Source organism: Neoarius graeffei, chromosome 3 (genome assembly GCF_027579695.1).
Source record: "Neoarius graeffei isolate fNeoGra1 chromosome 3, fNeoGra1.pri, whole genome shotgun sequence".
Lineage (NCBI taxonomy): Eukaryota > Metazoa > Chordata > Actinopteri > Siluriformes > Ariidae > Neoarius > Neoarius graeffei.
Window position 1 is genome coordinate 10,295,134 of NC_083571.1, and position 27,201 is coordinate 10,322,334.

Here is a 27,201-nt window from a genome sequence, read left to right on the forward strand (position 1 = left end):
AGATTTTATTCACTATAATAAACACTGAGCTGTAACGTTAGCTCATCATCACAGCTGATTAGTTGTAATTAATTGATGAAGCCAAAAATCATGATCACTAAACTGAGGCGTGCCGTTTACATGAAGATTAAAGCGAGGGGGGGGGATAAATTAAAAAAAAAAAATCATTGCATTTGTGTTTTCCAAAATTCTGAATCCTCTGAGCTCGTTGCTAGCAAGAACAATCACGTGAACTGCACACAAGTACGTATGTGTTCGGTTTCATATAACCCTCTTCCCGGGCGGCATGGTGGTGTAGTGGTTAGCGCTGTCGCCTCACAGCAAGAAGGTCCGGGTTCGAGCCCCGGGGCCGGCGAGGGCCTTTCTGTACGGAGTTTGCATGTTCTCCCCGTGTCCGCGTGGGTTTCCTCCGGGTGCTCCGGTTTCCCCCACAGTCCAAAGACATGCAGGTTAGGTTAACTGGTGACTCTAAATTGACCGTAGGTGTGAATGTGAGTGTGAATGGTTGTCTGTGTCTATGTGTCAGCCCTGTGATGACCTGGCGACTTGTCCAGGGTGTAGCCCGCCTTTCGCCCGTAGTCAGCTGGGATAGGCTCCAGCTTGCCTGCGACCCTGTAGAACAGGATAAAGCGGCTACAGATAATGAGATGAGAACCCTCTTCCCCAAAAACACTACATGGATCAACAGAAAACGGAGCTGCAGCGTGTTGCTAGAAAACAGACACGACTGATGTTTATAACGTCTTATTGAGAGTTTGGAGTTTTCTTTAAGGCTTTTAAAACTTGACCCATTCACATCGAGAACAGTCACGGACCAACAGAATCTATTCAGGGATTAGTTTCCTTTTTTTTTTTTTAAAGGAAGTGAATGCTGATAATAGAGCTAAAGAGAGCAGAAAGGATGACAGGTCTTCTCTGAGAAGTTGGCACATACACAATCAGTGAGACAAATGACCAGTTTCCCTCTGATGGGGGTTTAACAAAAACACAAAATAGAAAATACAAGAACAGCTCGCTTACTCGGCGGATCTCATTTATCAACTGGGATTTAAAGAAAAAAAATCCTGGACAGGCCATGCACTGGGATTTGGCCCTTCGCCATGCTGGGAACGTATACGACATGTACGTGCATGTTTCAGACCATTATAACACCATAATCTGCCTGCAAAGAAAAGGTTATTGTCCCAAATCTAGCCTGGTTCATGATCTCATGCTCCTCCTGCTGCACTAAAGCTGAAACGTCTAAACAGTTCACAAACACAGGACCTGACAAAAGCACGTAAATAACACACTTCGACGTGTCAAACCACAAAAATGTCTCTGAAACATTACACCAGAGTTTAGTTTAGGAGGAGTGACAAACATCTTCCACATGTTGGTGGGTTAAACTGCTTCAGGAGATCAGCAACATACACACAAGAGCTTTAAAAATTTAAAAAAGTCACAAGCAATACTTCACAGATGTGCAAATTAGAATTTTATAAAACATTTTAAACAAGCAGACATTGAGAGATTGGTGTGAACAGTGCTGATCACATTTCCTAAACAGTGCTGATCAGATTGATTGAAGTCACTGCGTGTCCTCTGTGCGCGCGTGTGTGTGTGTGTGTGTGAATGAGATGCATTAATGCATTATTCAGAGGCAGGGCGAGTTTAGGTTGCAGCAATGACACTAAAAACAGCCTCCATGCAATCCACCATGCTGCACGGCACTCCGGTTACCTCCTCAGGAGAGGGCAGGGCCGGGAACACGGGGCTGATGGGGGTCATGGGGGTGAGTGGGGTTTCTGGCTGAGCTACATCCACCTTGAAGAGACATCATGACATCATCATCATCATCATCCTGTAAGGAAAGGAGTGGCCTCCAAAATACACCCCGGGGTTTTTTTTTGTTACATCAGAAGTTTCTAGAAGCACAGAACTTCATAAAATGAACTGATTGCTTTTTTCATAAAGACGGAGTGACAGGTTTGACTGCAGTCGGTACAAAGTAGTATTTTACAGCATTACTCTACAAGAAAGCCTGAGTACAATGGAGGAAACCCCCACAACGCAAACTTAATATCGCACCACTCACACGAAGATCACATCAGGAGAAGAAACATCAATAATATTCATAATAATACCGACAGCAGCCTGTGTTTATAAATCTATCAGAATGACTACAAATCACTCCGGGTTTTCAGACAGACAGACAGACAGACAGACAGACAGAGAGAGAGAGAGAGAGAGAGAGAGAGAGAGAGAGAGATCTCACATGAATACAAATATCCAGATGCACGGCACAAAACGGTAGAGGGAAAGGAAAAAATAAACCCACAAGAATGGAAAAGATCAGAATTGAATTTGGAAAAAGATCTCTTAAACTCAATACTGGAAGTTTTTACGAATAAATTGACCTATTTTTTGTTTGGACCGATGTTTTCTTTTATGCTTTATCACATTTGCAATGCAAGTGATTTTTCTGTGAAAGAGTTTAATTAAATACAAACAGTTGAGGGTTTGTGCAAGTCCTATTTTCAGCCATTTTCTAAATGCTTCAGAGAGAGGTAGATTTAGATAGAGATACAGACAGACAAATAGAAACAGACAGATCAACAGAGAGATTTAGATAGATAGATAGATAGATAGATAGATAGATAGATAGATAGATAGATAGATAGATAGATAGATAGATAGATAGATAGATAGAAACTGACAGATAGAGATCAGAGAGATTTAGATAGATAGATAGATAGATAGATAGATAGATAGATAGATAGATAGATAGATAGATAGATAGATAGATAGATAGATAGATAGATAGATAGATAGATATAAACTGACAGATAGAGATCAGAGAGATTTAGATAGATAGATAGATAGATAGATAGATAGATAGATAGATAGATAGATAGATAGATAGATAGATAGATAGATAGATATAAACAGAGATAAACAAACAGAGATAAACAAACAGATAGATTAGATAGATAGATTTAGATACAGATAAACAGAGAGACAGATTTAGATAGAGATAAACAAACAGATAAACAGACAGACAGAGATTTAGAGAAAGAGATAATAAACAGACAGACATACATTTAGATAGGAAATCGACAGAGAGAGATTTAGAGAAACAGACAGACAGATAGATAGAGATAATAAACAGACAGACATACATTTAGATAGGAGATCGACAGAGAGATTTAGAGAAACAGACAGACAGATAGAGATAATAAACAGACAGACATACATTTAGATAGAGATAGACAGAGACCAACAGATGGAGAGAGATTTAGAGAGAGAGAGACAGATAGATAATAGATGGAGATGTAGATAGAGACAGATAGAAATATACAGAGCAATAGAGAGATAGATAGACAGACAGAGATAATTTAAAAGCATGGTAATAGTTTCAGTATCAATATTGGAAAGGAAACGTGGTGTGGTCTCATCTCATTTCTTGACAGAACATTCTTGATGTTCTTCTGAAACATCATGTGATGTGATATAAGTAAAGTGCAGGATACGAGCTAAACTCCTTCAGGAGATCAGTAAGATACACTTGAAGTCGATTTGTGTGTTGAACATCATACGCAAGACTTTGTAGGTCAGTCAGTCAGTCAGTCAGTGTAGAGTTTAACAGACAGGAGCGGAATATCCAGCGGAAAGAGACGCGACCCTAAACCAGGAGCTTGAGGAACGCCTTATTGCACAGTTCATCCCTTTAAAACAAATCGATTTTTAAAAAAAATGCAGGCAAATACACAGTGAAATGATGCAAAGTAACGGAGCAAAACGCTCTTCTAGAATTTCACACATTCAGCTCAGAAGGTTTTTTTTTTTTAATAAAAATGTGGCTCTCTGCTGCTTTTAAGAATCTTAACTGCTATGAAGACGTTTTCTCTCAATTATTTTGCTTGTCAAATATCCAGTCAATCATGTTTCATACATTTCCAGTAAAGAAGTGCATATATTTGGACAAAAGCAGGTAAACACACGTATTTTATTTAAAAAAAAAAAAAAACCTCAGTCACAACCCTTTTATTTTTTTAAACTAATTACGGAAGATTTCAAAAGTTGAGACTGGGGCCCACGGCTGATCAGCTTTAACTTCTGCTTATAAAATCAGCACGTACGTAAATGTGCTGAGAAACGCCTGGCAATGCAGCTGTTTTCACTTCTGTACCAGATAGAGAACTTCTGAGAAGATAAACCCAACAACTTCTGCTATACCAAGAACTATATTGAACTAATCCCCCACCCCCAAAGTATTCACACACACACACTTTACAAAATGACCAGAATTAGATTTTTCTCCCCTCGTTTTTCCATAACGATGTGGAACAGCGTCAATAATTAGCACACGTGTTAAAAACATGGCAAGATGATTTATAATAATTGGGGAGGGGGGAACAAAACAAAAAACCTTTAACACGTACAGAAACGTGCAGAATAAGGAGCTGTTCGGTGAATAACTCCGTCTCCAGGTTCACAAAGATAAAGGATATCACATGCACGATGGCACGCGCTTCGTTTCCTTGTTATGAGGATCATAATGATTTTTATGGCTTGAACTTTGAAATAAACGTGAAACTATAACCCTGTAAAATGGTTAAACAGGGACGGTGCGCTTTAGTTAACAAAACACCGTCATTTAGATCAAATGAAACCAAGTATTAGTTTTGCATTTTCAGATTATGTTTCCTGAAGAGTAGACACTGAGAGAGAGAAAGCTTTGAATTATCAAATTAGTCACATGACAATCTGTTCATAAATGCCAGGCGTAAATGCCTTCAGTCCGCGGTCTCTGATGAGTGAGCATACTCCAGCAGGGAATGAGTTTACTCTTTAAAACAACGTGGCGTGCTATCAGCTGCTCTCATCCTACAGGAAAGACAACTCCCAGCTTCCTGCAGCACTTCCTGCAAATCAACACTTTATGTGTATGGTACAACAGGCGCGCTGTTAGAATACTGGGAAAATGACGAGACGTAAAACGACGAGGCTTCCGACGGGGTCGCAAACGATAATTATAGCCCAACAGCCCAAGAGCATTAGCTCAAAATTGAGTCCAACCCGGAACAAATTAGTAACAAGCTGAAGTTTTCAGAATACCCTTAGGAATAACATACTAAAAGTCCCCGGGAATCCACCTTGTGCTCTCTGAGAAATTCAAGATGGCGTCCAAAATGGCCGCCGATTGGAGATTTTTCAATATCTCAGGGATAAAACATAATATAAATGCAATTAAAATGTTAAATTATAGGTTCTCTCATACAAGCAATGCAAATTCACCATTGTCACACTGTTAAAATTAAAATTAACCAAGATTACAAGGTCATCAATGTGGAAATTACATGGAATTTGATGGTTGACATGATTGACAGATTAGCTTAGTAGGCTACCTACATACATGAACATAATGTAAGACAACAATTAGACATCAATTTCCTTAATATTTAGTGCATCTTTAAGCTTTGATAAAATATTAAAGGGAAATTAAATTTGAGAACTCTGTCTTCTAAAACTACAATGGCAAGCTGTTTCAGTACACTTCTTCAACATTCCGGCGACTTTCATGACAAAAAGGTCTGCCTCAATAAAAGCTCTTGCTTATAAACAATGAGTAGACTTAAACACTTCTCAGTGCCTCAGTTGTAATGCTTGGACCTTTGTTGTACCATCAGTGAAGTAGGGAATTTATTCAAGCTTGTTTAAGGGTGGAAAAAAATTAATCTTTGAGTTTCTAGCGCCAGTCTTTACTACTAGCAATGCCAGTGTGTTCGGACAAAAAAATGACTGAACTCAGCATGACCTTTTAAAAATGACTGAACTCAGCATGACCTTTTAACATGCCATTTTTCATTTTACACCACCAATTTACTTTAATTAATATTAATGAAAATAAGTGCTCCAACCCCTAGTAATTGTGTTTGTTGTTTTGTGAACAGAATAGGATGATACGGAGTGAACGAGTAACCAATGGATCCACACTATACACAAATATACTGTTATAATAATGTGTACATTGTTATTATATAATGTTAATACACAATGTCATTAATACACACATGTTGGAATTTACTCTCCTACCCTACAAAACATATATTCTGACCTTTTAATTGCATTAATATTTTGTTTTGGGCCTGAGATATGGGCAGATCTCCATTTGGTGGCCACTTTGGACGCCATCTTGAATTTCTCTGAGAGCACAAGGGGGATTTCCGGGGACTTTTAGTATGTTATTCCTAAAGGTATTCTGAACATATTCTGAAATTTTCAGCTTGTTACTAATTTGTTCCGGGTATAACCCTATTACTCCTGGGCTATTAGTTCGCTAGCAGTTCTCCAGCCTGCTAGCTGAGGTTAATGAGATCAGCAAAAAAAAAAAGAGGCGACATTTTACCTCATTAATAGAACTTTTAAAAACACACCCGAGATAGATCGATAGATAGCAATTAATAAAAGTAGCTAGAAATAAGCTTACTGGCCACTTTATTAGGAACACCTATCCACCTGCTGCATGTTTTACGCAGGTCTCTAATCAGCCGATCCCTCGACGGCAGCACGATGCATGAAAAATCAATCAAGAACTTCAGTTAACGTTCAAACGTCAGAATGGGAAAAAAATTCTGGATTTCGAACCCTGCGTCCAAAAATCAGTCCCGTTGTGGACTGTATAGCGCGGTCGCCGTTTTGTAGTGCTGTCTGAATGTATAGTGAGAATTATTGCACCCTATATAGTGGACTCAAAGTATCCCACAATGCATCACGAAAAGTAGTGTACAACCGATGGTCACTAACCAAGCAATATGCATCCCCATCATGCGTTGCGGTCGTGCTGAAAACGGGAGGGGCTTGATGACAGAGGAGCAACCAGTGCAGCAATGAGAGTAATGTAATGTGTTTGAGATAAATGGACGGAGGAAGAAAAAAAAAAACCCCACACAAAAATAGTAAGAGAAAAGAAAATAAGCTAAAATAGAATAAGACAGATAAAAGACGAGAACAAAAGTTAAAGTGCAGAGCGAGGAATTAATCAAACGCCTCAAATTTGATTTAATAAAAGGCAGCGGCGAAGAAGAAAAAAAGCATTCAGACTTGATTTAAAAAGGACTGAAAGATGCAGGGACTTCATATTGATTAATGTGGGAAATACGCTCAGTATAATATGGATTTATTACAAAAATAAATGCATGTATTTATTATTTTGAAAACCCCGCCAGCCAGAGCTGGCACGTTTTAACTGTGCGACAATATTGATGTAAATAACAACGCGGCGGAGTAGTGTCCGAAAGTTATTTACTTAATTTTACCAATGAGCTCACTTATGGCCCTTTTCCACTACCCTTTTTCAGCTCACTTCAGCTCGCTTCAGCTCGACACGGCTCGCGTTTCGACTACCAAAAACCAGCACGACTCGGCTCGCTTCAGCCCTGCTTAGCCCCTAAAACTCGCATGGTTTTGGAGTGGGGCTGAAGCGAGCCAAAGCGAGCCGAGTGAGGTTGGGGGCATGAGCAGACACTCCCCTGTGCACTGATTGGTGAGGAGGAGTGTCCTCACATGCCCACACACGCCCCGCGAGCGCGCTGGGATCTGTAAACACCGCAAACCCGGAAGGAGAAGAATTACGAATTACGAGAATTTCTGGAGCCTTATGCGCCTCGCCTCATCTATACGCTCTTGCCAGTATCTGTCCGCGTTGTCGGTGACAACAAGCCACAGCACCAAGACCAGCAACACTAACGACTCCATGTCCTCCATGTTTATTGTTTACTATTCGGGTTGTGAGACTACCGCTTAAAAGCTCACTGATGTCACTGTTTGCGCTGCTTAACGACATCACCTGACGTCCACCCACTTTCACTAACTCCACCCAATGTGTCCACCCACTTCCAGCCAGCACGGTTCAGCGCGGTTGTAGTCGAAATGCAACTCCAACAGCCCCGCTCAGCCCGACTCAGCCGCGTTTGTAGTGGAAAAGCGGCATTATATACTGTAATTCCCTATATCAGGGGTCGGCAACCCTAGGCACGCGTGCCACAACTGGCACGCCGAGGAATTTCCAGTGGTACACTGACGATACACAAACCTAATTATTCAACACATTAAAAATGCTCAAATGTCATCTTGAACTGTCATTGGCTGTTGCATGGCGAGCCTGCTCTTTTAGCATGACTACACAACAATATAGCGCCCCCCTCCCAGTGTTGCCAGATACTGCTGACGTTTTCCAGCCCAAAATATGTTCAAAACCCACCAAAATACACTTAAAACCGCCCAATCTGGCAACACTGTCCCCTCCCCATATTTCTCACGAGACGGGCCCACTTGATGCAGCAGTTGCGCTAAGATGGCAAAGAAGCCGACAGTTAAGGCTTTCCTCTCCTCCTGGACCAAAGAATATGGGTTCGTTTCTCAGAGGGACCGTGCTGTGTGCACATTGTGTTTTGAAAGCGTTGCGTGTCGAACATCCAGTGTTAAACGTCATTTCGAGGCAAAGCACGAAAAGACGTTCAAAGATCAGGCAGATAGGGACGAATCATTCTCACGCACAGTGTGCAGATATGGGAAGCAAGCCCACACTTTAAAAGTCTTTGCCTCAGCTAAAAACAATGCCACTGAAGCTAGCTATATACTAGCCTGGCTAACGCGACTTCAAAGCTCTCCGAGCATTTGGTCTGGCCAAGCTATTAAGCCAAACCGTTTCCCAGAGCCCGTGGTTGACCCGCCTCCCTGAAATGCCTCAGTTTGCTACTGGCTGAAGCCAGAAAAGGCTGTGACGAAGCTTAAACCAATCACATCACTCTTTCCTCTGACGTATGTGACGCGACGGGGCTAACTGGTAGATTAAACTCTTACCGAAGCCGGTCAGGAGCAAGGCGAAAGCGTCCTTCCTTTCAATAAATACCTCCAGGGCTGCTCTTTGCTCCATTTTCAATGAGAACTTCCCGTTGAATGCTTTCAATACAGCATCTACCGCTGTGTTAAAGGCTTGCCGCTGCTCCATGTTCGTGATGTGAACGAAGCGCTTCCGGCATAGATTCTGTAAACAAACAATCTATGGCTTCCGGTCGCAGTTCTACTACGTCACTGCCTTGAACACGCCTCTACCCAGGGCCGTTGGAGATGCTCAAAGTTGATTGGTTCCCGATTTTTCGGGAGCTTGGAAATGCTATAGATAGCCTGCCTGGCCAGACTAAGCTCGGAACAGGCCCTCGTGTTGCGTCACGCTTAGGATGGGCGGGCCCAGGCTAGCTATATACAGTAATTTCTCACTGCATAGCTAAACATGGAAAGTCATTCACAGACGGTGAATACATTAAGGAAGCCTTTCTCTCCAGCTTGGATAGTCTTTTTGAGGGGCTGCCAAATAAAGAGACAATAAAATCAAGAATAAAAGACATGCCTGTATCAGCCAGAACTGTTGAGCGACGAATTGGTGAAATGGCAGAAAACGTAAGGGTGCAGCAAACAACTGGCATAAAAGATGCAGCGGTGTTTAGCATTGCGCTTGACGAAAGCGTAGATGTGAATGATGTGGCACGTTTGGCAGTGATGGCAAGATATTGTGGTGTGACTCTGAGAGAGGAGCTCTGCTGTTTAAAGCCAATGAACCCTGCTGGGCATCTTTACCCGAAAAGTTCAACTGTCTTCGCAATATCGCACTGGCTTTATCGTCAGTGTTCGGATCAACATATCTGTGCGAACAGATATTTTCGCACATGAAGAATGTACTTTGCCCCTCCCGAAGTCGTATGACAACGGGCTATTCGGAAGCAAGCGTCCAACTCAAAGTGACCAAATCACTGTACCATCCCCACATCTCGGCGCCAAGTAAGGGGAAGCAGGGCCGGGGATCACACTGACTGATAGGCAAAACATTTATTTTGTAACAAGGCTACTTCAAATTTGCAGTTTATTGTTAAGCCACTTTATGTAGGCTACTTGTCAATGTTCTCTGACACTCATTATTTAATTTTTTTTCTGCAGTTTTATTATTCATCAGTTCCATTTCCATTAAGCTGCTACGTCTTTATTGTGAATAACTTGGGCCTGTTACGTACTGAAAGATTTTGGATGTTATTTTGTGAATTTGTACAAGCTGCTTGCAATGTTGTTATCCAATGTGTGTGTGGGTGGGTGTTCTTAAACCATGTGTGTGAGGTTAATTAGCCCAGGAGTAATAGGGTTATACCCGGAACAAATTAGTAACAAGCTGAAAATTTCAACACCTTTAGGAATAACATACTAAAAGTCCCCGGAAATCTCCCTTGTGCTCTCTGAGAAATTCAAGATGGCGTCCAAAATGGCCGCCAAATGGAGATCTGCCCATATCTCAGGCCCAAAACAAAATAATGCAATTAAAAGGTCAGAATATATGTTTTGTAGGGTAGGAGAGTAAATTCCAACATGTGTGTATTAATGACATTGTGTATTAACATTATATAATAACAATGTACACATTATTATAACAGTATATTTGTGTATAGTGTGGATACATTGGTTACTCGTTCACTCCGTATCATCCTATTCTGTTCACAAAACAACAAACACAATTACTAGGGGTTGGAGCACTTATTTTCATTAATATTAATTAAAGTAAATTGGTGGTGTAAAATGAAAAATGTCATGTTAAAAGGTCATGCTGAGTTCAGTCATTTTTAAAAGGTCATGCTGAGTTTAGTCATTTTTTGTCCGAACACACTGGCATTGCTAGTGGTAAAGACTGGCGCTAGAAACTCAAAGATTAATTTTTTTCCACCCTTAAACAAGCTTGAATAAATTCCCTACTTCATTGATGGTACAACAAAAGGTCCAAGCATTACAACTGAGGCACTGAGAAGTGTTTAAGTCGACTCATTGTTTATAAGCAAGAGCTTTTATTGAGGCAGACCTTTTTGTCATGAAAGTCGCCGGAATGTTGAAGAAGTGTACTGAAACAGCTTGCCATTGTAGTTTTAGAAGACAGAGTTCTCAAATTTAATTTCCCTTTAAGAGCAATTCCAGCGTTATGGACGTGACACTTGAACTCAAAATGGCAACAAATGACCCAGTGCATGTTTTATTGTCTCCCAGTATTTAAACAGGTGTTGCATATTTTAAGGCTGTACCATACTGGAGAAGTGATAGAACAAGAACAATTCCCATAGTACATCTAGGGCATGCCAGAAAATGCCAATAAAAGATGCGTTATGGATGTGACAGAAAACTATCACTTTTCTTGGGTGACTGTACATTTTTATCAAACTCTGTGAAATTGTAAACCTAATGTTGAAATGGAGATATCCATTTGATAGAGGGGTCCAAGGTGAATATTAAAAAATCTTTGTTTAAAATATTTTGTATTTCATGCAGAGTTTCGGAAGGAAAAGTCAGCGTTATGGATGTGACGAAATTCCGTTATGGATGTGACGCGTCTGAAATAGACATGGCATATGTTTAGAAAATCAGCAATTTAACCACCATAACCCTTTGAAAAACTCTAAATATCAGCTAAAACTATCAAAGTTCTTAAATAATATTTAGGATGGCTATTGTTTTGCTGTTTTGTGGATTTTAGCATACATTTCTGTGGCTTGTGGCAATAATATAGAATTGTACATGATCAAAGTTGATTTTAGCTTGGGTTTTACATTATAAGAAAGAAAGACTGACAGTGACATATTAGGTTGGTTACAAATTGGTTCAACTTATTCACATCTGTAAAATACAGGCCTAGGTGATATCTCTGGGAGTGGTTTTGATGTATTACATGTTGCTTTATTTTTGCATGGTAAGGTTGACATTTATATGGAATTGCCCTTAATATTTTATCAACGCTTAAAGATGCACTAAATATTAAGGAAATTGATGTCTAATTGTTGTCTTACATTATGTTCATGTATGTAGGTAGCCTACTAAGCTAATCTGTCAGTCATGTCAACCATCAAATTCCATGTAATTTCCACATTAATGACCTTGTAATCTTGGTTAATTTTAATTTTAACAGTGTGACAATGGTGAATTTGCATTGCTTGTATGAAAGAACATATAATTTAACATTTTAATTGCATTTATATTATGTTTTATCCCTGAGATATTGAAAAATCTCCAATCGGCGGCCATTTTGGACGCCATCTTGAATTTCTCAGAGAGCACAAGGTGGATTCCCGGGGACTTTTAGTATGTTATTCCTAAGGGTATTCTGAACATATTCTGAAAACTTCAGCTTGTTACTAATTTGTTCCGGGTTGGACTCAATTTTGAGCTAATGCTCTTGGGCTATAATGGCATAAAACAAGTGCAATGGTGTTTTACATTTGCCCAATGCATTAAATATCAATATCCGTCTAAAATGTGTGGTGTCTAATTACACATAGTTAACAACACCTATTTGAATGGCACACTAACAAGAAAATTTCTAATTGGCACTACATGGCAAAAAGGTTGCCGACCCCTGCCCTATATAGTGAGTAATGAACAAGTGAGCTGTTTCAGAGACACAGGGAGGGAGTGTGTGACTTTCTTTCACTCTGGCATGGGTGTTGAGTATTTCAGAAACTACAGATCTCCTGAGGTTTTCACACATACAGTCTTGAGTTTACACAGACAGACTGGTGCAAGAAAAAAAACAAAACACACCACACTGAGTTGACCGAGTGAGAGTTCTGTAGGCAGAAACAAACGCCTTGCTGATAAGAAAGGTCAGAGGAAAATGGGCAGGAAGGATATAGTAACTCATAAATCACTCTTTACAACCATGGTGAGCAGAAAAGCATCTCAGTTGGGTTCCACTCCTGCAGCCAAGAACAGGAATCTTAGAATCAAGTACAAGTTCCTATTAAAGTGGCCGGTGTGTGTAATTGCAATGCCAACAGAACTAAATTATTTTCACGCTTGAAATTAGTAACAAAAGTTTAATACCCTTAATATTTGGTTAGCTATAACGTTAGAACGAGACATTTCCACTTGGTAAGACGACATTTTGTGCAGCGTATTCTCATCTCATTATCTCTAGCCGCTTTATCCTGTTCCACAGGGTCGCAGGCAAGCTGGAGCCTATCCCAGCTGACTACAGGCGAAAGGCGGGGTACACCTAGCCTGGGCCCGCCCATCCTAAGTGTGACGCAACACGAGGGCCTGTTGCGAGCTTAGTCTGGCAAGGCAAGCTATCTACAGATCTTCCAAGCTCCCGAAAAATCGGGAGCCAATCAACTTTGAGCATCTCCAACGGCCCTGGTTAGAGGCATGTTCAAGGCGCTGACGTAGTAGAACTGCGACCGGAAGCCATAGATTGTTTACAGAAGCGCTTCATTCACTAGAAACATTACGAACATGGAGCAAGTTCTCATTGAAAACGGAGCAAAGAGCAGCCCTGGAGGTATTTATTGAAAGGAAGGACGTTTTCGCCTTGCTCCCGACCGGCTTCGGTAAGAGTTTAATCTACCAGTTAGCCCCGTCGCATCACATACGTCAGAGGAAAGAGTGATGTGATTGGTTTAAGCTTCGTCACAGCCTTTTCTGACTTCGACCAGTAGCAAACTGAGGCATTTCAGGGAGGCGGGTCAACCACGCGCTTTGGGAAACGGTTGGGCTTAATATCTTTGCTAGACCAAATGCTCGCAGAGCTTTGAAGTCACGTTAGCCAGACTAGGGTACACCCTGGACAAGTCGCCAGGTCATCACAGGGCTGACACAGACACAGACAACCACTCACACTCACATTCACACCTACGGTCAATTTAGAGTCACCAGTTAATCTAACCTGCATGTCTTTGGACTGTGGGGGAAACCGGAGCACCCGGAGGAAACCCACGCGGACACGGGGAGAACATGCAAACTCCGCACAGAAAGGCCCTCGCCGGCCACGGGGCTCGAACCCGGACCTTCTTGCTGTGCAACGTATTAAATTTTTTTTTTAATTTATAGAAAATTGTGTGCTAACAAAACAAGAAGCTGAAATTAATAATCCAGTGGCTTAGATTTCTTATACAAGATAATCTTGCAATGGGAAAAATACAACGTGGTCAGTATCTTTACTTGCTAAGATATGATGCGGATTTCTGTAAAGGTGCTTCATGACAAAGCGCTCATTCATCATTAAAGAAAAACAATGGATTGAATACGTGGGTTTTATGCGTATTTATAATGACAATAAAGGGGTAGAGCTGTTTCCCCAAGCCATTTTTAGTAGTCTTGAGCATTTAAAAAAAAAAAAAAAAAACCCACACAACCCCAACTGAATCAGTTCTACAAAACGTCTCGATAAAAGGATTGCGAGTCACTGTAACGGCCCACTGTCGAGTCTCCGTGCTCTTGGTTCTGCTGACAGGCTGCTTCATTTAACAAAATGTTTCCATTATTCCACAACCAGCTGACATGCACATTTTCATCCGCTCCTGGGTAAAGAATCCTGCCTTCCTCTTCTGCTGACTCACATCCTAGCGAGAAGCTGAACAGCCGTCGAGTCACAAAACACAGAGGACCGTTCCAATCCTGAGACTGAGTCTGATTCATCAAGCCCGGAACTCAGAATTTCTGACCTCCATGTCGACTTGGGAAGATCTCAGCCGGTGAGGTCATGCTAACAAGGCTACTCTGTAGTAGCATTTATGTTCGTCAGCATACACGGGCCATACAGATCACCGGTTTTGATCGTACAAACCTCACCATCACTGCATATCCATGTTTTACCCCCACTTTGTTCAATTCCCACGGAGTTAAGTCGAACATCAAAAATAGGTACCCTATGGGTCCATGTGGCTACTGCTTAGAAATAAAATTGTTTTCTGATCCCATGTCCGTACAGTAAACATAGCATTATACTGTATATTTCCTCTATGAGGTCGTAGCCACAAAAATGAAGCGTAATCCAAAAATGAACGATTTATTTAAAAAAAAAAAAAAAAACACAGAAGTAAAATAAACCAAGTGCCTGGACTTTATATTATTCTACTCTTACAGTTTTCGAAACGGAAACCTCCAAACAGAGTCTGATACACACACCATCTCCATGACCCAAACTCTTATTTCCCGGAAATGGCCTGGCGCTAGAGCTCAGTGGTCTCAATACTCTTTGACAACTTCCCGTAACAACTTGGAAGTGCGTCACGTCGACATCACACATGGGACCGCTGGCTGAAGGCGGCGAGGGAAGGGGACAACCTGGAGGATATTTTTAACATCGGAACACACGTTCCCTCGGTAACAAGCATAAACATATCTGAAAGCGATTTCTTTAGTCTAGTCCATTTATTTCGAGCGGTGAAACAAATTAAAGGTGGGGTATGAGATTTTTTTCAGGAGCATTTTTTACCATATTGCTTGAAAAGCTCCTCACACCCATGTTGCAAGCAGTACAATAGAAGGTTTGACCCAAAAACGAAATATTTTAATCCGGTCTACAGTGTAAAATAAAGGAAAAACGCCATCCAGTCATATCGAGGTACCACCTCAAAATGATTGGATACTGACACGTCAATCAGACTGAAGCCCGCGAGCAGCCCGGCCCCTCTGTGTGTGTGTGTGTGTGTGTGTGTGTGTGAGTGAGTGAGTGAGAGAGAGAGAGAGAGAGAGAGAGAGAGAGAGAGAGAGAGAGCAGAGTGTCACACAGAGCGCAGGATTCTCTCAGTGCACTGACTCCAAACAACAGGGATTTACACGAAAACAGAAGGAGATATTCACAAAATTCTTTCACAGTGAGTGCCACAAGGATCTCCTGAACACACTGATGTAATTTTTTTGTCTGTAGTGTAAAAAAAAAATGAGGTCACTAGAGCAAGTTAAAAACAAGTGACTTTTCTGCCAAGTTTATAATGGCAGTCTATGGGGCTGCACACCTGTCCTCTCCTCACTTTCAGGCTTCTCATTCAAAAACTGCAAGTCCTATCATGTAGGTAGACACATTGTGTGAATCAGGACAAGTGTGGCTACTACTTTTGAGAAAATTGTGTGTGTGGAATGAAAATTGGGGCTGAAAAAACAGTTTAAATGAGAAAGTTTGAGCTATTTTTCCAAGCTCTCTACACACTTAACGAGAAGCGGGGGGTGGGAGCATGGCGAGGGCGGGCGTGTTTCTTTTCAAAATATGGCTTGTGGGAACCGTTATTCCAAAATTTCATACCCCACCTTTAATTGTATACACTCGCCAGCCATTTTAATAGGAACACCTGTATGCGTATTGTGCCATTATATGGTTACACTCATTCTTACAACACGATGACATAATGGCTCCTGCCTCTATGAGGCAGTAGCCACAACAAAACCAAGGTGCTGAGAGCCAACACCAACAACAGAGAGCCGGTGAGGAAACATCATAGAGGAAGTCGAGGATTTCACCCACCTTAGCAGCATCATAAACAGCACAGGAGGAACAGAAAAGGATGTAAGAGCCAGAATGGGGGAAAACTAAGACAGCCTTTGGCAATGCTGGGAAACATCTGGAAGGCACGCAACATCTCGGCCTCCACAAAATTGCAGATCTTTAACTCAAACATGAAATCAGTTTTGTTGTATGGGGCAGAAACTTGGGGCCAAAAAAAAATAAAAAAAAAGGCCTACGTAGGATCCCAAGGATATGGTGGCCAGAAAAGATTGCTAACGAAGAGTTGCTGACAAGAACAAAAGAAGCACCCATGGTAACCCAAATACAGTGAAGAACACGGGGGTGGATTGGCCATACCCTACGGAAACCTAGGAACATCACAGCGGAACCCCCAGGAGAGAAGAAAGTCGCCGCCCCCGGAATACCTGGAGACGGAACACAACAGTAAAGATCCAGACAGCTGGCTACACCTGGAAGCAGTTGGAGAAGGAAGCACAGAACAAGACGGAGTGGAGGAGGACTGTCAGTGGCCCAACGTTCCTCTTTCGAACTACAGGCTTAAGCAAGCAAGTCAAACGCAGCCTAATCATCATCATCATCATCATCATCATCACATCCCTCTTCTCCAAACTCATTTTGCATCACTACTGACACTCACTTTGGCATGTTTGTTTGTTTCTTATCTTCCCACCGACCCCTGTATTACCGACGCTGTCCGATGTGCTTGGGGACTGTAGGGGCTCGGAGTGTTTTTTACCGACCCCGTCCGATGTGCTCGGGGACAGTAGGGGCTCAGAGTGTGTTTTTTTTTTACCGACCCCTGCATTACAGACACTGACCCACATGCTCGGGGACTGTAGGGGCTCGGAGTGTTTTTTACCGACCCCTGTAATACCGACACTGTCCGATATGCTTGGGGATGGTCAGAGCTCGGAGTGTTTTTTACCGACCCCTGCATTATCGACACTGTCCCACGTGCTCGGGGACTGTACGGGCTCAGAGTGTTTTTTTTACCGACCCCTGTATTACCGACACTGTCCGATATGCTCGGGGACAGTAGGGGCTCGGAGTGTTTTTTACCGACCCCTGTATTACTGACACTGTCCCACATGCTCGGGGACGGTAGGGGCTCGGAGTATGTTTTACTGACCCCTGTATTACTCACGCTGTCTGATGTGCTCTGGGACAGTCGGGGGTCCAAGTGTGTTTTACCGACCCCTATATTACTGACACTGTCTGATGTGCTCAGGGACGGTCGGGGCTTGGAGTGTGCGTCCCTCGTGGCTGTTTCAGGCCTTAAATGTTCTTCAGTGCTTGAAGAAGCCCACCTGAAAAACTTTGCCAGTTTAGACTGCGCCACTGTTTGATTCACACAGAGATAATTAAAACCACCACACCAGGCCGATTAAGACGCACTGCGATTGGTCAAAGACTTGGCGCCCATTTGGTCATTATGTGTCGTCAATTTTTATTGGTCACAAGCATGTGCTCGTAGATTACACTCTGGCTTCACGCCATCTCTTCACTGCGGTTGGATTTCAGCAAAGCGAGGGATTTCTATAAAAGATGACTTATGATAATGATAACAAATACTTTAGTCACCGTGACAACTGCTAGCAATTTTCTCTTAGTCACTGATGGATTACGTTTGTCAAATGACAAGCGCCAGCAAGAACCCCGATTTATACGAGATGTGCCAAGTTTATTAGCACAGCAAAGCTACTTTTTATTTTCATCTTATACCACAGCACTCTTGATTAAAATGTTTTTTTATCCCACAGCGTGGTCGAATGCTCAAATCTGATTGGTTAGTTGATGTGCATTATGTTATTATAACAGCACAGCTCAGATAACAGTGGTTCTGATTGCAAGATGAGCAAACCGGTTAATGCTAATGCGTTCGTTCTAATATGTCATTGTTTCTATAGTAACCGCTCATACACAGGAACTTGTACAGCGGATGCTCCACATACTCTAAGACAAATAATGAATGGATTTTAAACGAGGGGGTTGTTTAACACATGGGCAGGGGGCGGGGTAGAGTGGTGCGGTGCTGCGCTGCATCACACCACCCTGGAGTGCATAATTTTCACGTGTTCTTGTGCGTTAGTCCTTACATAAGAACAGATCTGATAGTAGCTCCAGTTGTAATTCAAAATGTTTCTATGGTAACGATTCGTTCAGGCAGACACTCCACATAATAAACAGATTTGTAAACGTGTCTTATTTACCAAGAAAAATTTGTTGATACAGTGAAGTGCTCTGTAAGGAATCTCCAATGTCAGTGCTTTGTAATCGTTAGCTTTTTTTTTTGCATTATCATCTGAGATACAAGTGATCACAGAAACTAGTACCATGTTGTTCCACAACATTAAACGCAACTATAAACGGATAAAAAGTACATTTTTAAACAAGCACTGACAAACTGCTGTGGTATAAGAGGAATAAAACACTTCAGGACAAGCTTTTATAGGACAATAATCAACTTCGTGGTGGTAATTGTAACTCAAGCCGCATCACAACACCTCGTCATTGATTATTTTCCTGTCACAGCACACCACCAAATGTATTAAACCTTACATAAGCACTGGTAACATATGGATATTATAAGCCAAGTGATTGACCAGGATGAATATTTGTGTTATATTTAGTTCTCCAGGAGGCTTGTCATACACAACTTCATTACACAGAAAAAACAGAACTGCAGGAAAAAGGAAAGAGGATAACTCAATTTCACATGCACAATGCCGAAAGCACCCCCCTTCATGTGTCAAATTTCAGTAAACTCTGTACAACATACTAAAACTGATGAGGCTTATTTTTGGTCTCTCATGGATCTTATCTCTGGGTAGATGGACAAGCAGAATGACGTGGCTTCATGGGGTCAGTCAAATAAGCCACACCCCCTAGACCAAGGTCTGCTTTTGCACTAGGATGTACATGTGAAGGTGAGTGGACAGAAGAGGAGGAGGGGGAAAAAAGAGGCAAAGGACGGGTGGAGAGGAGGGGAAAAAGAGGCAAAGGACGGGTGGAGAGGAGGGGAAAAAGAGGCAAAGGACGGGTGGAGAGGAGGGGAAAGAGGCAAAGGACGGGTGGAGAGGAGGGGAAAGAGGCAAAGGACGGGTGGAGAGGAGGGGAAAGAGGCAAAGGACGGGTGGAGAGGAGGGGAAAAGAGGCAAAAGACGGGTTGAGAGGAGGGGAAGAGAGGCGGGGAAAGAGGCAAAGGACAGGTGGAGAGGAGGGTAAAAAGAGGCAAAGGACGGGTGGAAAGGAGGGGGAAAGAGGCAAAGGACGGGTGGAGAGGAGGGGGAAAGAGGCAAAGGACGGGTGGAGAGGAGGGTAAAAAGAGGCAAAGGACGGGTGGAGAGGAGGGTAAAAAGAGGCAAAGGACGGGTGGAGAGGAGGGTAAAAAGAGGCAAAGGACGGGTGGAGAGGAGGGTAAAAAGAGGCAAAGGACGGGTGGAGAGGAGGGTAAAAAGAGGCAAAGGACGGGTGGAGAGGAGGGTAAAAAGAGGCAAAGGACGGGTGGAGAGGAGGGTAAAAAGAGGCAAAGGACGGGTGGAGAGGAGGGGAAAAAAGAGGCAAAGGACGGGTGGAGAGGAGGGGAAAAAGAGGCAAAGGACGGGTGGAGAGGAGGGGGAAAAAGAGGCAAAGGACGGGTGGAGAGGAGGGGAAAAAGAGGCAAAGGACGGGTGGAGAGGAGGGGAAAAAAGAGGCAAAGGACGGGTGGAGAGGAGGGGAAAAAAGAGGCAAAGGACGGGTGGAGAGGAGGGGAAAAAAGAGGCAAAGGACAGGTGGAGAGGAGGGGAAAAAGAGGCAAAGGACGGGTGGAGAGGAGGGGAAAAAGAGGCAAAGGACGGGTGGAGAGGAGGGGAAAAAAGAGGCAAAGGACGGGTGGAGAGGAGGGGAAAAAGAGGCAAAGGACGGGTGGAGAGGAGGGGAAAAAAGAGGCAAAGGACGGGTGGAGAGGAGGGGAAAAAAAGAGGCAAAGGACAGGTGGAGAGGAGGGGAAAAAAAGAGGCAAAGGACGGGTGGAGAGGAGGGGAAAAAAAAGAGGCAAAGGACGGGTGGAGAGGAGAGGAAAAAAGAGGCAAAGGACAGGTGGAGAGGAAGCACATTGTGTTATTACAGTAGTCCTTCAGAAACGTAAACTTTTCTAAAGTCAGATCTGTTATCATCCGACCAATTTGGAGGACGCAGTGCTGATAAAAATATTAATCTCAATATTAGTGAGCAAATAGAAGATTTAAAACACATTCAAGACAATCTAATCATTGTTGTTAAATAAACTGGCTAGTCAACTGGTACAGCATTTTTTTTTCTGTGTTTAAAAAAAAAAAACACCAAGTGTGAAAACAAAGCTCAAAGTTTTGTCTAGACTCAGACATGATCAGTTTCAGATCATGTTTGTGTTCATTTTTCAACACTTTCACTGGTGCTGCCTTTCAAAGAGGCGAGGAAAAAGGGAAGGAAGTTTTTTTTGTGTGTGTGTGTGTGTGTGTGTGTGTGTGTGTGCGCGCGCACGCTCGCTCATGTGTGTAGCAGCTTACCTGGCCTTGTGTGTTACTTGTTGTTGTGGTGGCATGACTGTCAAAGAAGGAGAGGTCAAGCGGGGCCACACTTCCTCCTGTTGCGAAAGCCTGAGGATTGCCAACCTGCCGAGGCACAAACACCAGCATTTACATACAGTGAAAATAGACCACAAAACACTTTGGGGACATGCAGTTATAGGAAAATCATCATCAACAACAGCAGCATGGTGGGATGAAGCAGAGTTACCATTACCGCCTCAACGTTTCCAACTGTGTTTTGTTTCTCTTTGCACAGAGGTGGGGTTTTTTTTTTACCAACCACTATTTTTATACGAATTAAAGAACAAAATGTTCTTTTATACGTTCTTTAAATGTTTTTTTTTAAACTGTTTATAGTTACATTTAACATTGGGGAACGTCCATGCAAGTCAGTTCCTGTTTTCACTTACTATTTCAGCAATTCACATCTATTCAGAATTACTGCATGACTGTGTGTGTGACGCGTTCATACAACAAGAAGCGAATATCGCAGGCTTGTCAGCACTCGAGTCGAGGACTCTGACTTGAGTCTGACTCGTGCCCTAATTTTAAAGGACTCATGCATTAACTGCATTCAGACTTGTAAATTGGAGACGAGAACTCGGATTTTTTCTTTATTTTTTGTAACATCTTATGTGCCACCAGCTTTTCCCTAAATACTCCTCATCGTAGACATCTTTATTTGTGAATTTATTGGATACTGTGGTATGAGACCGGCATCTTCACACTACTCAAAGCTATCAATGTGTTTTTTTGAGAGAGAGAGAGAGAGAGAGAGAGAGAGAGAGAGAGAGAGAGAGAGAGAGAGAGATGTGTCATTTGTGTCGGACTCGATTCAGACTTGACTCGAACTCGAGGTTTAGTGACTCGACTACAACACTGCAAAGCACCGACACTGGAGACTCCTCCCACAAACCAATAAATAAACTAATTTCTTTCCAGGAAACGTCTCCATAGCAACAGTTTTTCCTTTGTTCAATTATAGCACTCTTTTTTTCCCTTTAAACCATCTGTTCATTATTAGTCTTTGTACGTTTATACAGTGTCCACCACTACAAGTTGAAGTTGTTCATCAACACCCACGGGCCAATCAGAATTGAGAATTCAACAGCGCCGTGGTACAAGGAGCAACGTTCCAGGAAGCATGTCCCGAATGAGAGTCTCAGGACGTCCATGAAAGAAAGCATTGACAAAACAACCAAAGCAGGATGTACAGTAACTTCTGAGAAAACCGTCGAACGCATAGCCATCCAGATGTTTGGTCCTTCATCAGTGTTTGGAGCTGGAGGGAGCAAAAGCAGGAGCCAGACTTCCGGAGATCACAAACAGCCTCGTGAGCGAGTTTACACTGCGACTGAACTGTTTATCAGACCTGCAGCTGCTCCGCCTCTACAAAAGTTCTGCACTTTATCATCATCATCATCATCCAAATAACAGCAAATCAAAGATCTGCTATAATCCTTCAGAAGGAAAGTGTCTCCTGAAAACCCAGAAGAGATAAAGAAATGTAGGGGACACTGTGTGAAAGCAGAGACTCCGATTTGGCGATCATTTGAGACGAAAGTGTCCGATTTTCTCCTGATATCCTGTAAAGCCCAATTCAGGCTGGGTTAGGTTTACATCTCGAGGATGGGTAATGAAACGTTACAGGGAGCATCAATGGGATTTTAGTCTCGCCCAAATCAGTCGTATAGAGATCTTGCAGTCACGTGACCAGAAAGTACACAACCGCCATCTTGTCGGTCAAAAACACCGCTGAATATTGCTGCACTCGTGTACAGAATGGATCAATTTCAACCGACGGACTACACGGCTCATTTTTCTAATGAACAGATAACTAGATATATGTCTAAAATAAACGATCTACAGATTAGTGACCCTTATGGCTTTCCGGACGGAGTTTTCACGACCGGATTTTGAACTGCCAGCGGAATACCCGGACGTGTATAATTACCTCATTAACTTTCCCTCGCTGTTCAGTGGTGAAGCACTGCGTGCCTATAAATCTCTGGACAGTTATCTCTACAGAAATTCAGGATTTGTCAGCGACTCAGATGTGGCATCTTGTAAACAAGAATCCTCATTGGATGGGTAAGTCACTTAAGTATTACTAGTACTGATACTAGATGCACTGACCAGCCGATTATAGAATAGAATAAGGTAATTCCAAATCGTCCGTCTTGTTTACATGGATCTGGCGTTGGAGAGAGAGAGAGAGAGAGAGAGAGGCTTAGCAGTGGAGTGGCTGTTTTCTGAGCTTAGTTAACAGGCCGGCTCTGCCTGCAGCCTCGCTTTTGCTTCCGCTCCCGGCGCCGCCTCCTTCGCTTTGCTTCCGATAACAATCCACGGAGACCCCGCTGGTCTCGCTATCTTGTCCGGAATGTTGTGCATGCGATGGAAATCGCTACAAACCGTCATTTTCTGCTGGAAACCAATGTCCAGTAAGTCCATACAGTTGTAGTGGATATTGAAGTCCGGTACAGACGAACAACACGCAAAAATACACACAAAAAACGTGCACAGGTAGGGAGAGCTTGTAGCCGCAGCCGTTGTAGTAGAATTGTATATAGTAGGGTTTTCCAGAAGAAAAGGTAGAAGTAAAAGCAGAAGTAGAACCAGAAGTAGAAGTAGAAGGCGGAATATGGTGTTTGACCGACAAGATGGCGTCTGTCACAATCTGGATCTGCTGTGACGTCACATGCAAGTGCTCCATTAGGGTTGGGTTTTTTTTAAATAAAAAACAGACTGAACACTATATTTTACAATCTATAAGAAGTCCAGCAGAAATAATAAGTATTGTAAACGCGCTCCAGGATACGTTCGCTCTTTTCAAACAAACGTCGCCTGCTGGAACTAAAACGAAACCAAGTGCTGTCGGAGTTTAAAAGCTTGACGGAAAAGCAACAGGTCCAAGCACGAGTATGGCCTACATACATGGTGGTCATGTGACCTAAAAATGCTCAAGCGCCAGTTGATGCAGTGCCATAAAAATCTACAACAAACTGCTGTGTTAAAAGGTAGAAACAATGTGAATGCGTTATAACGAGGTCTGTGCGTGTAGTAGGCCTCGGCACAAATGTATTTATTTATAAAGTGTAATGAGCATCTTTGAGGTTCATACAGAAAATCACTTATCCCAAGAGAAGCACGTGTAATCATTACAAACTTCCTCCAGCAATTCACGCTTATGAATTGTACTTGACTAACAAGATCAACTCTGAGGTACTGCTCACTTCTGTATCCCCCCCCCCCGTTCTCGCTTATATCAGAATGCAAGCCATCGAAGGAATAGGACGCTTATTATGAATGTTGACTTCAACAAATAATGAACCCTGAAACGAGGAAGTAAAGAACAGTGCTCTCTCCAGGGATTTCAAATAGCATCCTGGTAAACTGTCATTTTGAAATGGCGCCAGAATCCATTCTCTCATCTTATTATCTCTAGCCGCTTTATCCTGTTCTACAGGGTCGCAGGCAAGCTGGAGCCTATCCCAGCTGACTACGGGCGAAAGGCGGGGTACACCCTGGACAAGTCGCCAGGTCATCACAGGGCTGACACATAGACACAGACAACCGTTCACACTCACATTCGCACCTACGATCAATTTAGAGTCACCAGTTAACCTAACCTGCATGTCTTTGGACTGTGGGGGAAACCGGAGCACCTGGAGGAAACCCATGCGGACACGGGGAGAACATGCAAACCCCACACAGAAAGGCCCTCGCCGGCCACGGGGCTCGAACCCGGACCTTCTTGCTGTGAGGCGACAGCGCTAACCACTACACCACCGTGCCGCCCGAATCCATTCTATATGTTTCGTAAATACATTGAGTCGGTAAACAGGAAGTCGATGTGCGACAGACCTGAAAAACGGTACACACGGTATAGAACCCCAAGCTGAAGTTTGGTACCAAGTGGCTATGATCTGCGGTTGCTGAGAAAAAGAGTGTTTCGGACGGACGGCGATACAGACAGAGGTAAACCAGTATATCCACCCCCCACCCCTTTTGGAGTGGGGGTATGAATAATAAAATCTTGGAAAAAAGAAATCAAGACAGTTGCACGTTAATTTTGATCAAGATGTGGATCAGAGTTCCAAAACGTGTTACATTTAGAAGACGTCGACTATGCAAGTGCCAAAAAAAAAAAAAGGTTATGCGTCACAATTCATTTGTATTGAATGTCCTGCTCATCATCTAATATTATATTACTGCAACGGCTCATATCAGTTCCCTTTACATCGATTTCTCCTCGTCTATTATTTTAATTAGCCGACGCCTAGAAATTGTGGCTCCGAGTTCAGCAGAATTAACGCTTTAAAGAAGAAAACCTGTGTACTGTACAGTACACCAGTGAACACAGGATGATTCACATCCATTTGTCAACCTAAGAAGAAAGTGGCGCTGTAAACAGGAAGTAGTAAAATACAAAAGGAGCAAAACTCAGACAGCATCGTTGCAGTGACGTCACCTTTCCATCACCTGTTAATCCCAGCGTACAGATGACGACACCTGGCGTCTTATTTACCTTTCAGAGCTCACTGAACGAGATATCTGACGGAGATCAGACGAGCGAGACGTGCTCCATGTATGAAATGCAGGCATGTGACATCATACTTTCCACTATCCATCATCATCGGTGTATAACAGGATAGAAATGCTGCCATGCCACATTCAGGTATGTTTGCTTTTCCCTTTTCCTTGTGATTCACTCACACACACCTGTGCAAAAGTCTTAGGCACCCTTCCCCCCCATACAAACTTGGTTATAGATTTCTATTTTATAACTTCTACATTATCAAGTCAACACCACAAAAACATTTTAGAGTTCCAAACGTTTGAGTTTTTTTCCCCCAGCACAAAATTAAATGTTAACGGAGAGAAAATGTTTGTATCTGAGCAGCATATTCCATCAGCGATCACTTTCCAGATTAAAAAAAGAAAACGTAATGAAGGCTACTGGGTTTTGGTGCAAAATGAAGAAGCGAGTGTGACAGTCAAAGTGTCCAGAAGAACTGCGGCTGGCCCTGCAAGATGCTCAGTAAAACCTACAGCTTATTGTACCTGAGACTTTTTTTTTTTTAAAGCAAAAGGGTCATCTGACACCAAATAAATAAATATCGACTGTTTCATTTATTATGGCTTACTGCTTATGGTACTTGCTTTTTTAATGTTGAAACATTTAATTTCATTATTTTAAGCCATTTTTGGTCAACAGCCTTTCTTTACATGTGCCTAAGACACTTGCACAGGACTGTATTTCCTTTTTTTTTTAATTGAACCATCAATATTCATTTATTATTATACATACAGGCCACTTTTTCCATGGAATAAAAGCATTTATTTTTTTCGCGGTGCGGTTTCCATCAAATCCTGCGCTCTGATTGGCTGGCGAGCGGGTCCGTATCCTGCAGTACGGACCCTGGTTACGGACCTTTGCCAGCTCGCTCGTTCACAACAACAAACATAGTAGCAATTTTTGTCAACACTTATCTAAGATTTATTTATAAGATTTTTATCAAACATCTTATACATTTTTGCCAGCATTTCTCAGCATAATAGCATTAATTTTACAGCATGGATAGCGATAACGACAGTGTTCACAGCGAAAGCGAGTTTTACTACCCTGAGGAAGAAGAAATAAAAGAAAACATTTCAGGAGAAAGCTAAAAACCTGTAACTTGCTAACGCCGAGCAAAAACATGGCTGAATCCTGAATGACTCAATTTTGTATAAATAGGGGATGATCTAGGCGGTAAAATGTTTTTTTTTTCCTGCCATGGAAGTGCACTTGTATACCGAGGAGGAAGCAATTTGCATCACAGCCGTGAATGAGGATTCAAAATGGCGGCTCGGCTCGGTTTTCCCTTTCGGGCGCTCTCGTTTTCTGTTAGAATTTGGGAAAGAAAAAAATATATTATTTAAATCAGCTTAAGGTCGGTCCGTATGGTGAAATACCGTGACCTCTGCCTTGAATACAGACCTCAGCCCAGAGGGCCTCGCTCAGTACTTTCAAGACCTCGGTTACGGTATTTCACCATACGGCCCTCCCAGCTGGTAAATAACATACGTATTCTATTCCCTTCTAGTGGGTTTATTGATAGCATATCGCTTATCCTCTGTGTATTACACCACTCTCTCCAATGGTGAACGAGTGTGCAATATTGTTATAATATTGCATGCTGTCAAGACAACACGACGTCACATGTCAGAGACATAAAACTTCCGCATGGCTGCCAGGTTTGCTACATTAAATACGAAAGATTTTGAGAGAATTTTGGCTGCCAGGTCGCGCCATGGTCGATGTTGATGTTTAAAAGTAAATAACACATGGAAAAT

At 42.5% G+C, this 27,201-nt stretch overlaps 1 protein-coding gene across 5 annotated transcripts in view; it reads right to left on the reverse strand.

Annotated features, from left to right (window-relative positions):
* snx9b (sorting nexin 9b) overlaps nt 1-27,201 on the reverse strand; it is a 90,805-nt gene that overhangs the window by 46,792 nt on the left and 16,812 nt on the right. For all 5 annotated transcript variants that reach the window (XR_009654285.1, XM_060916381.1, XM_060916378.1 and 2 more), the window contains exon 4: nt 20,842-20,946. Coding sequence is in view for 4 of the 5 variants with exons in the window: in XM_060916381.1 (XP_060772364.1) it covers nt 20,842-20,946 (105 nt within the window). In the remaining variant the exon portion in view is untranslated. The remainder of the gene's footprint in view (nt 1-20,841; nt 20,947-27,201) is intronic.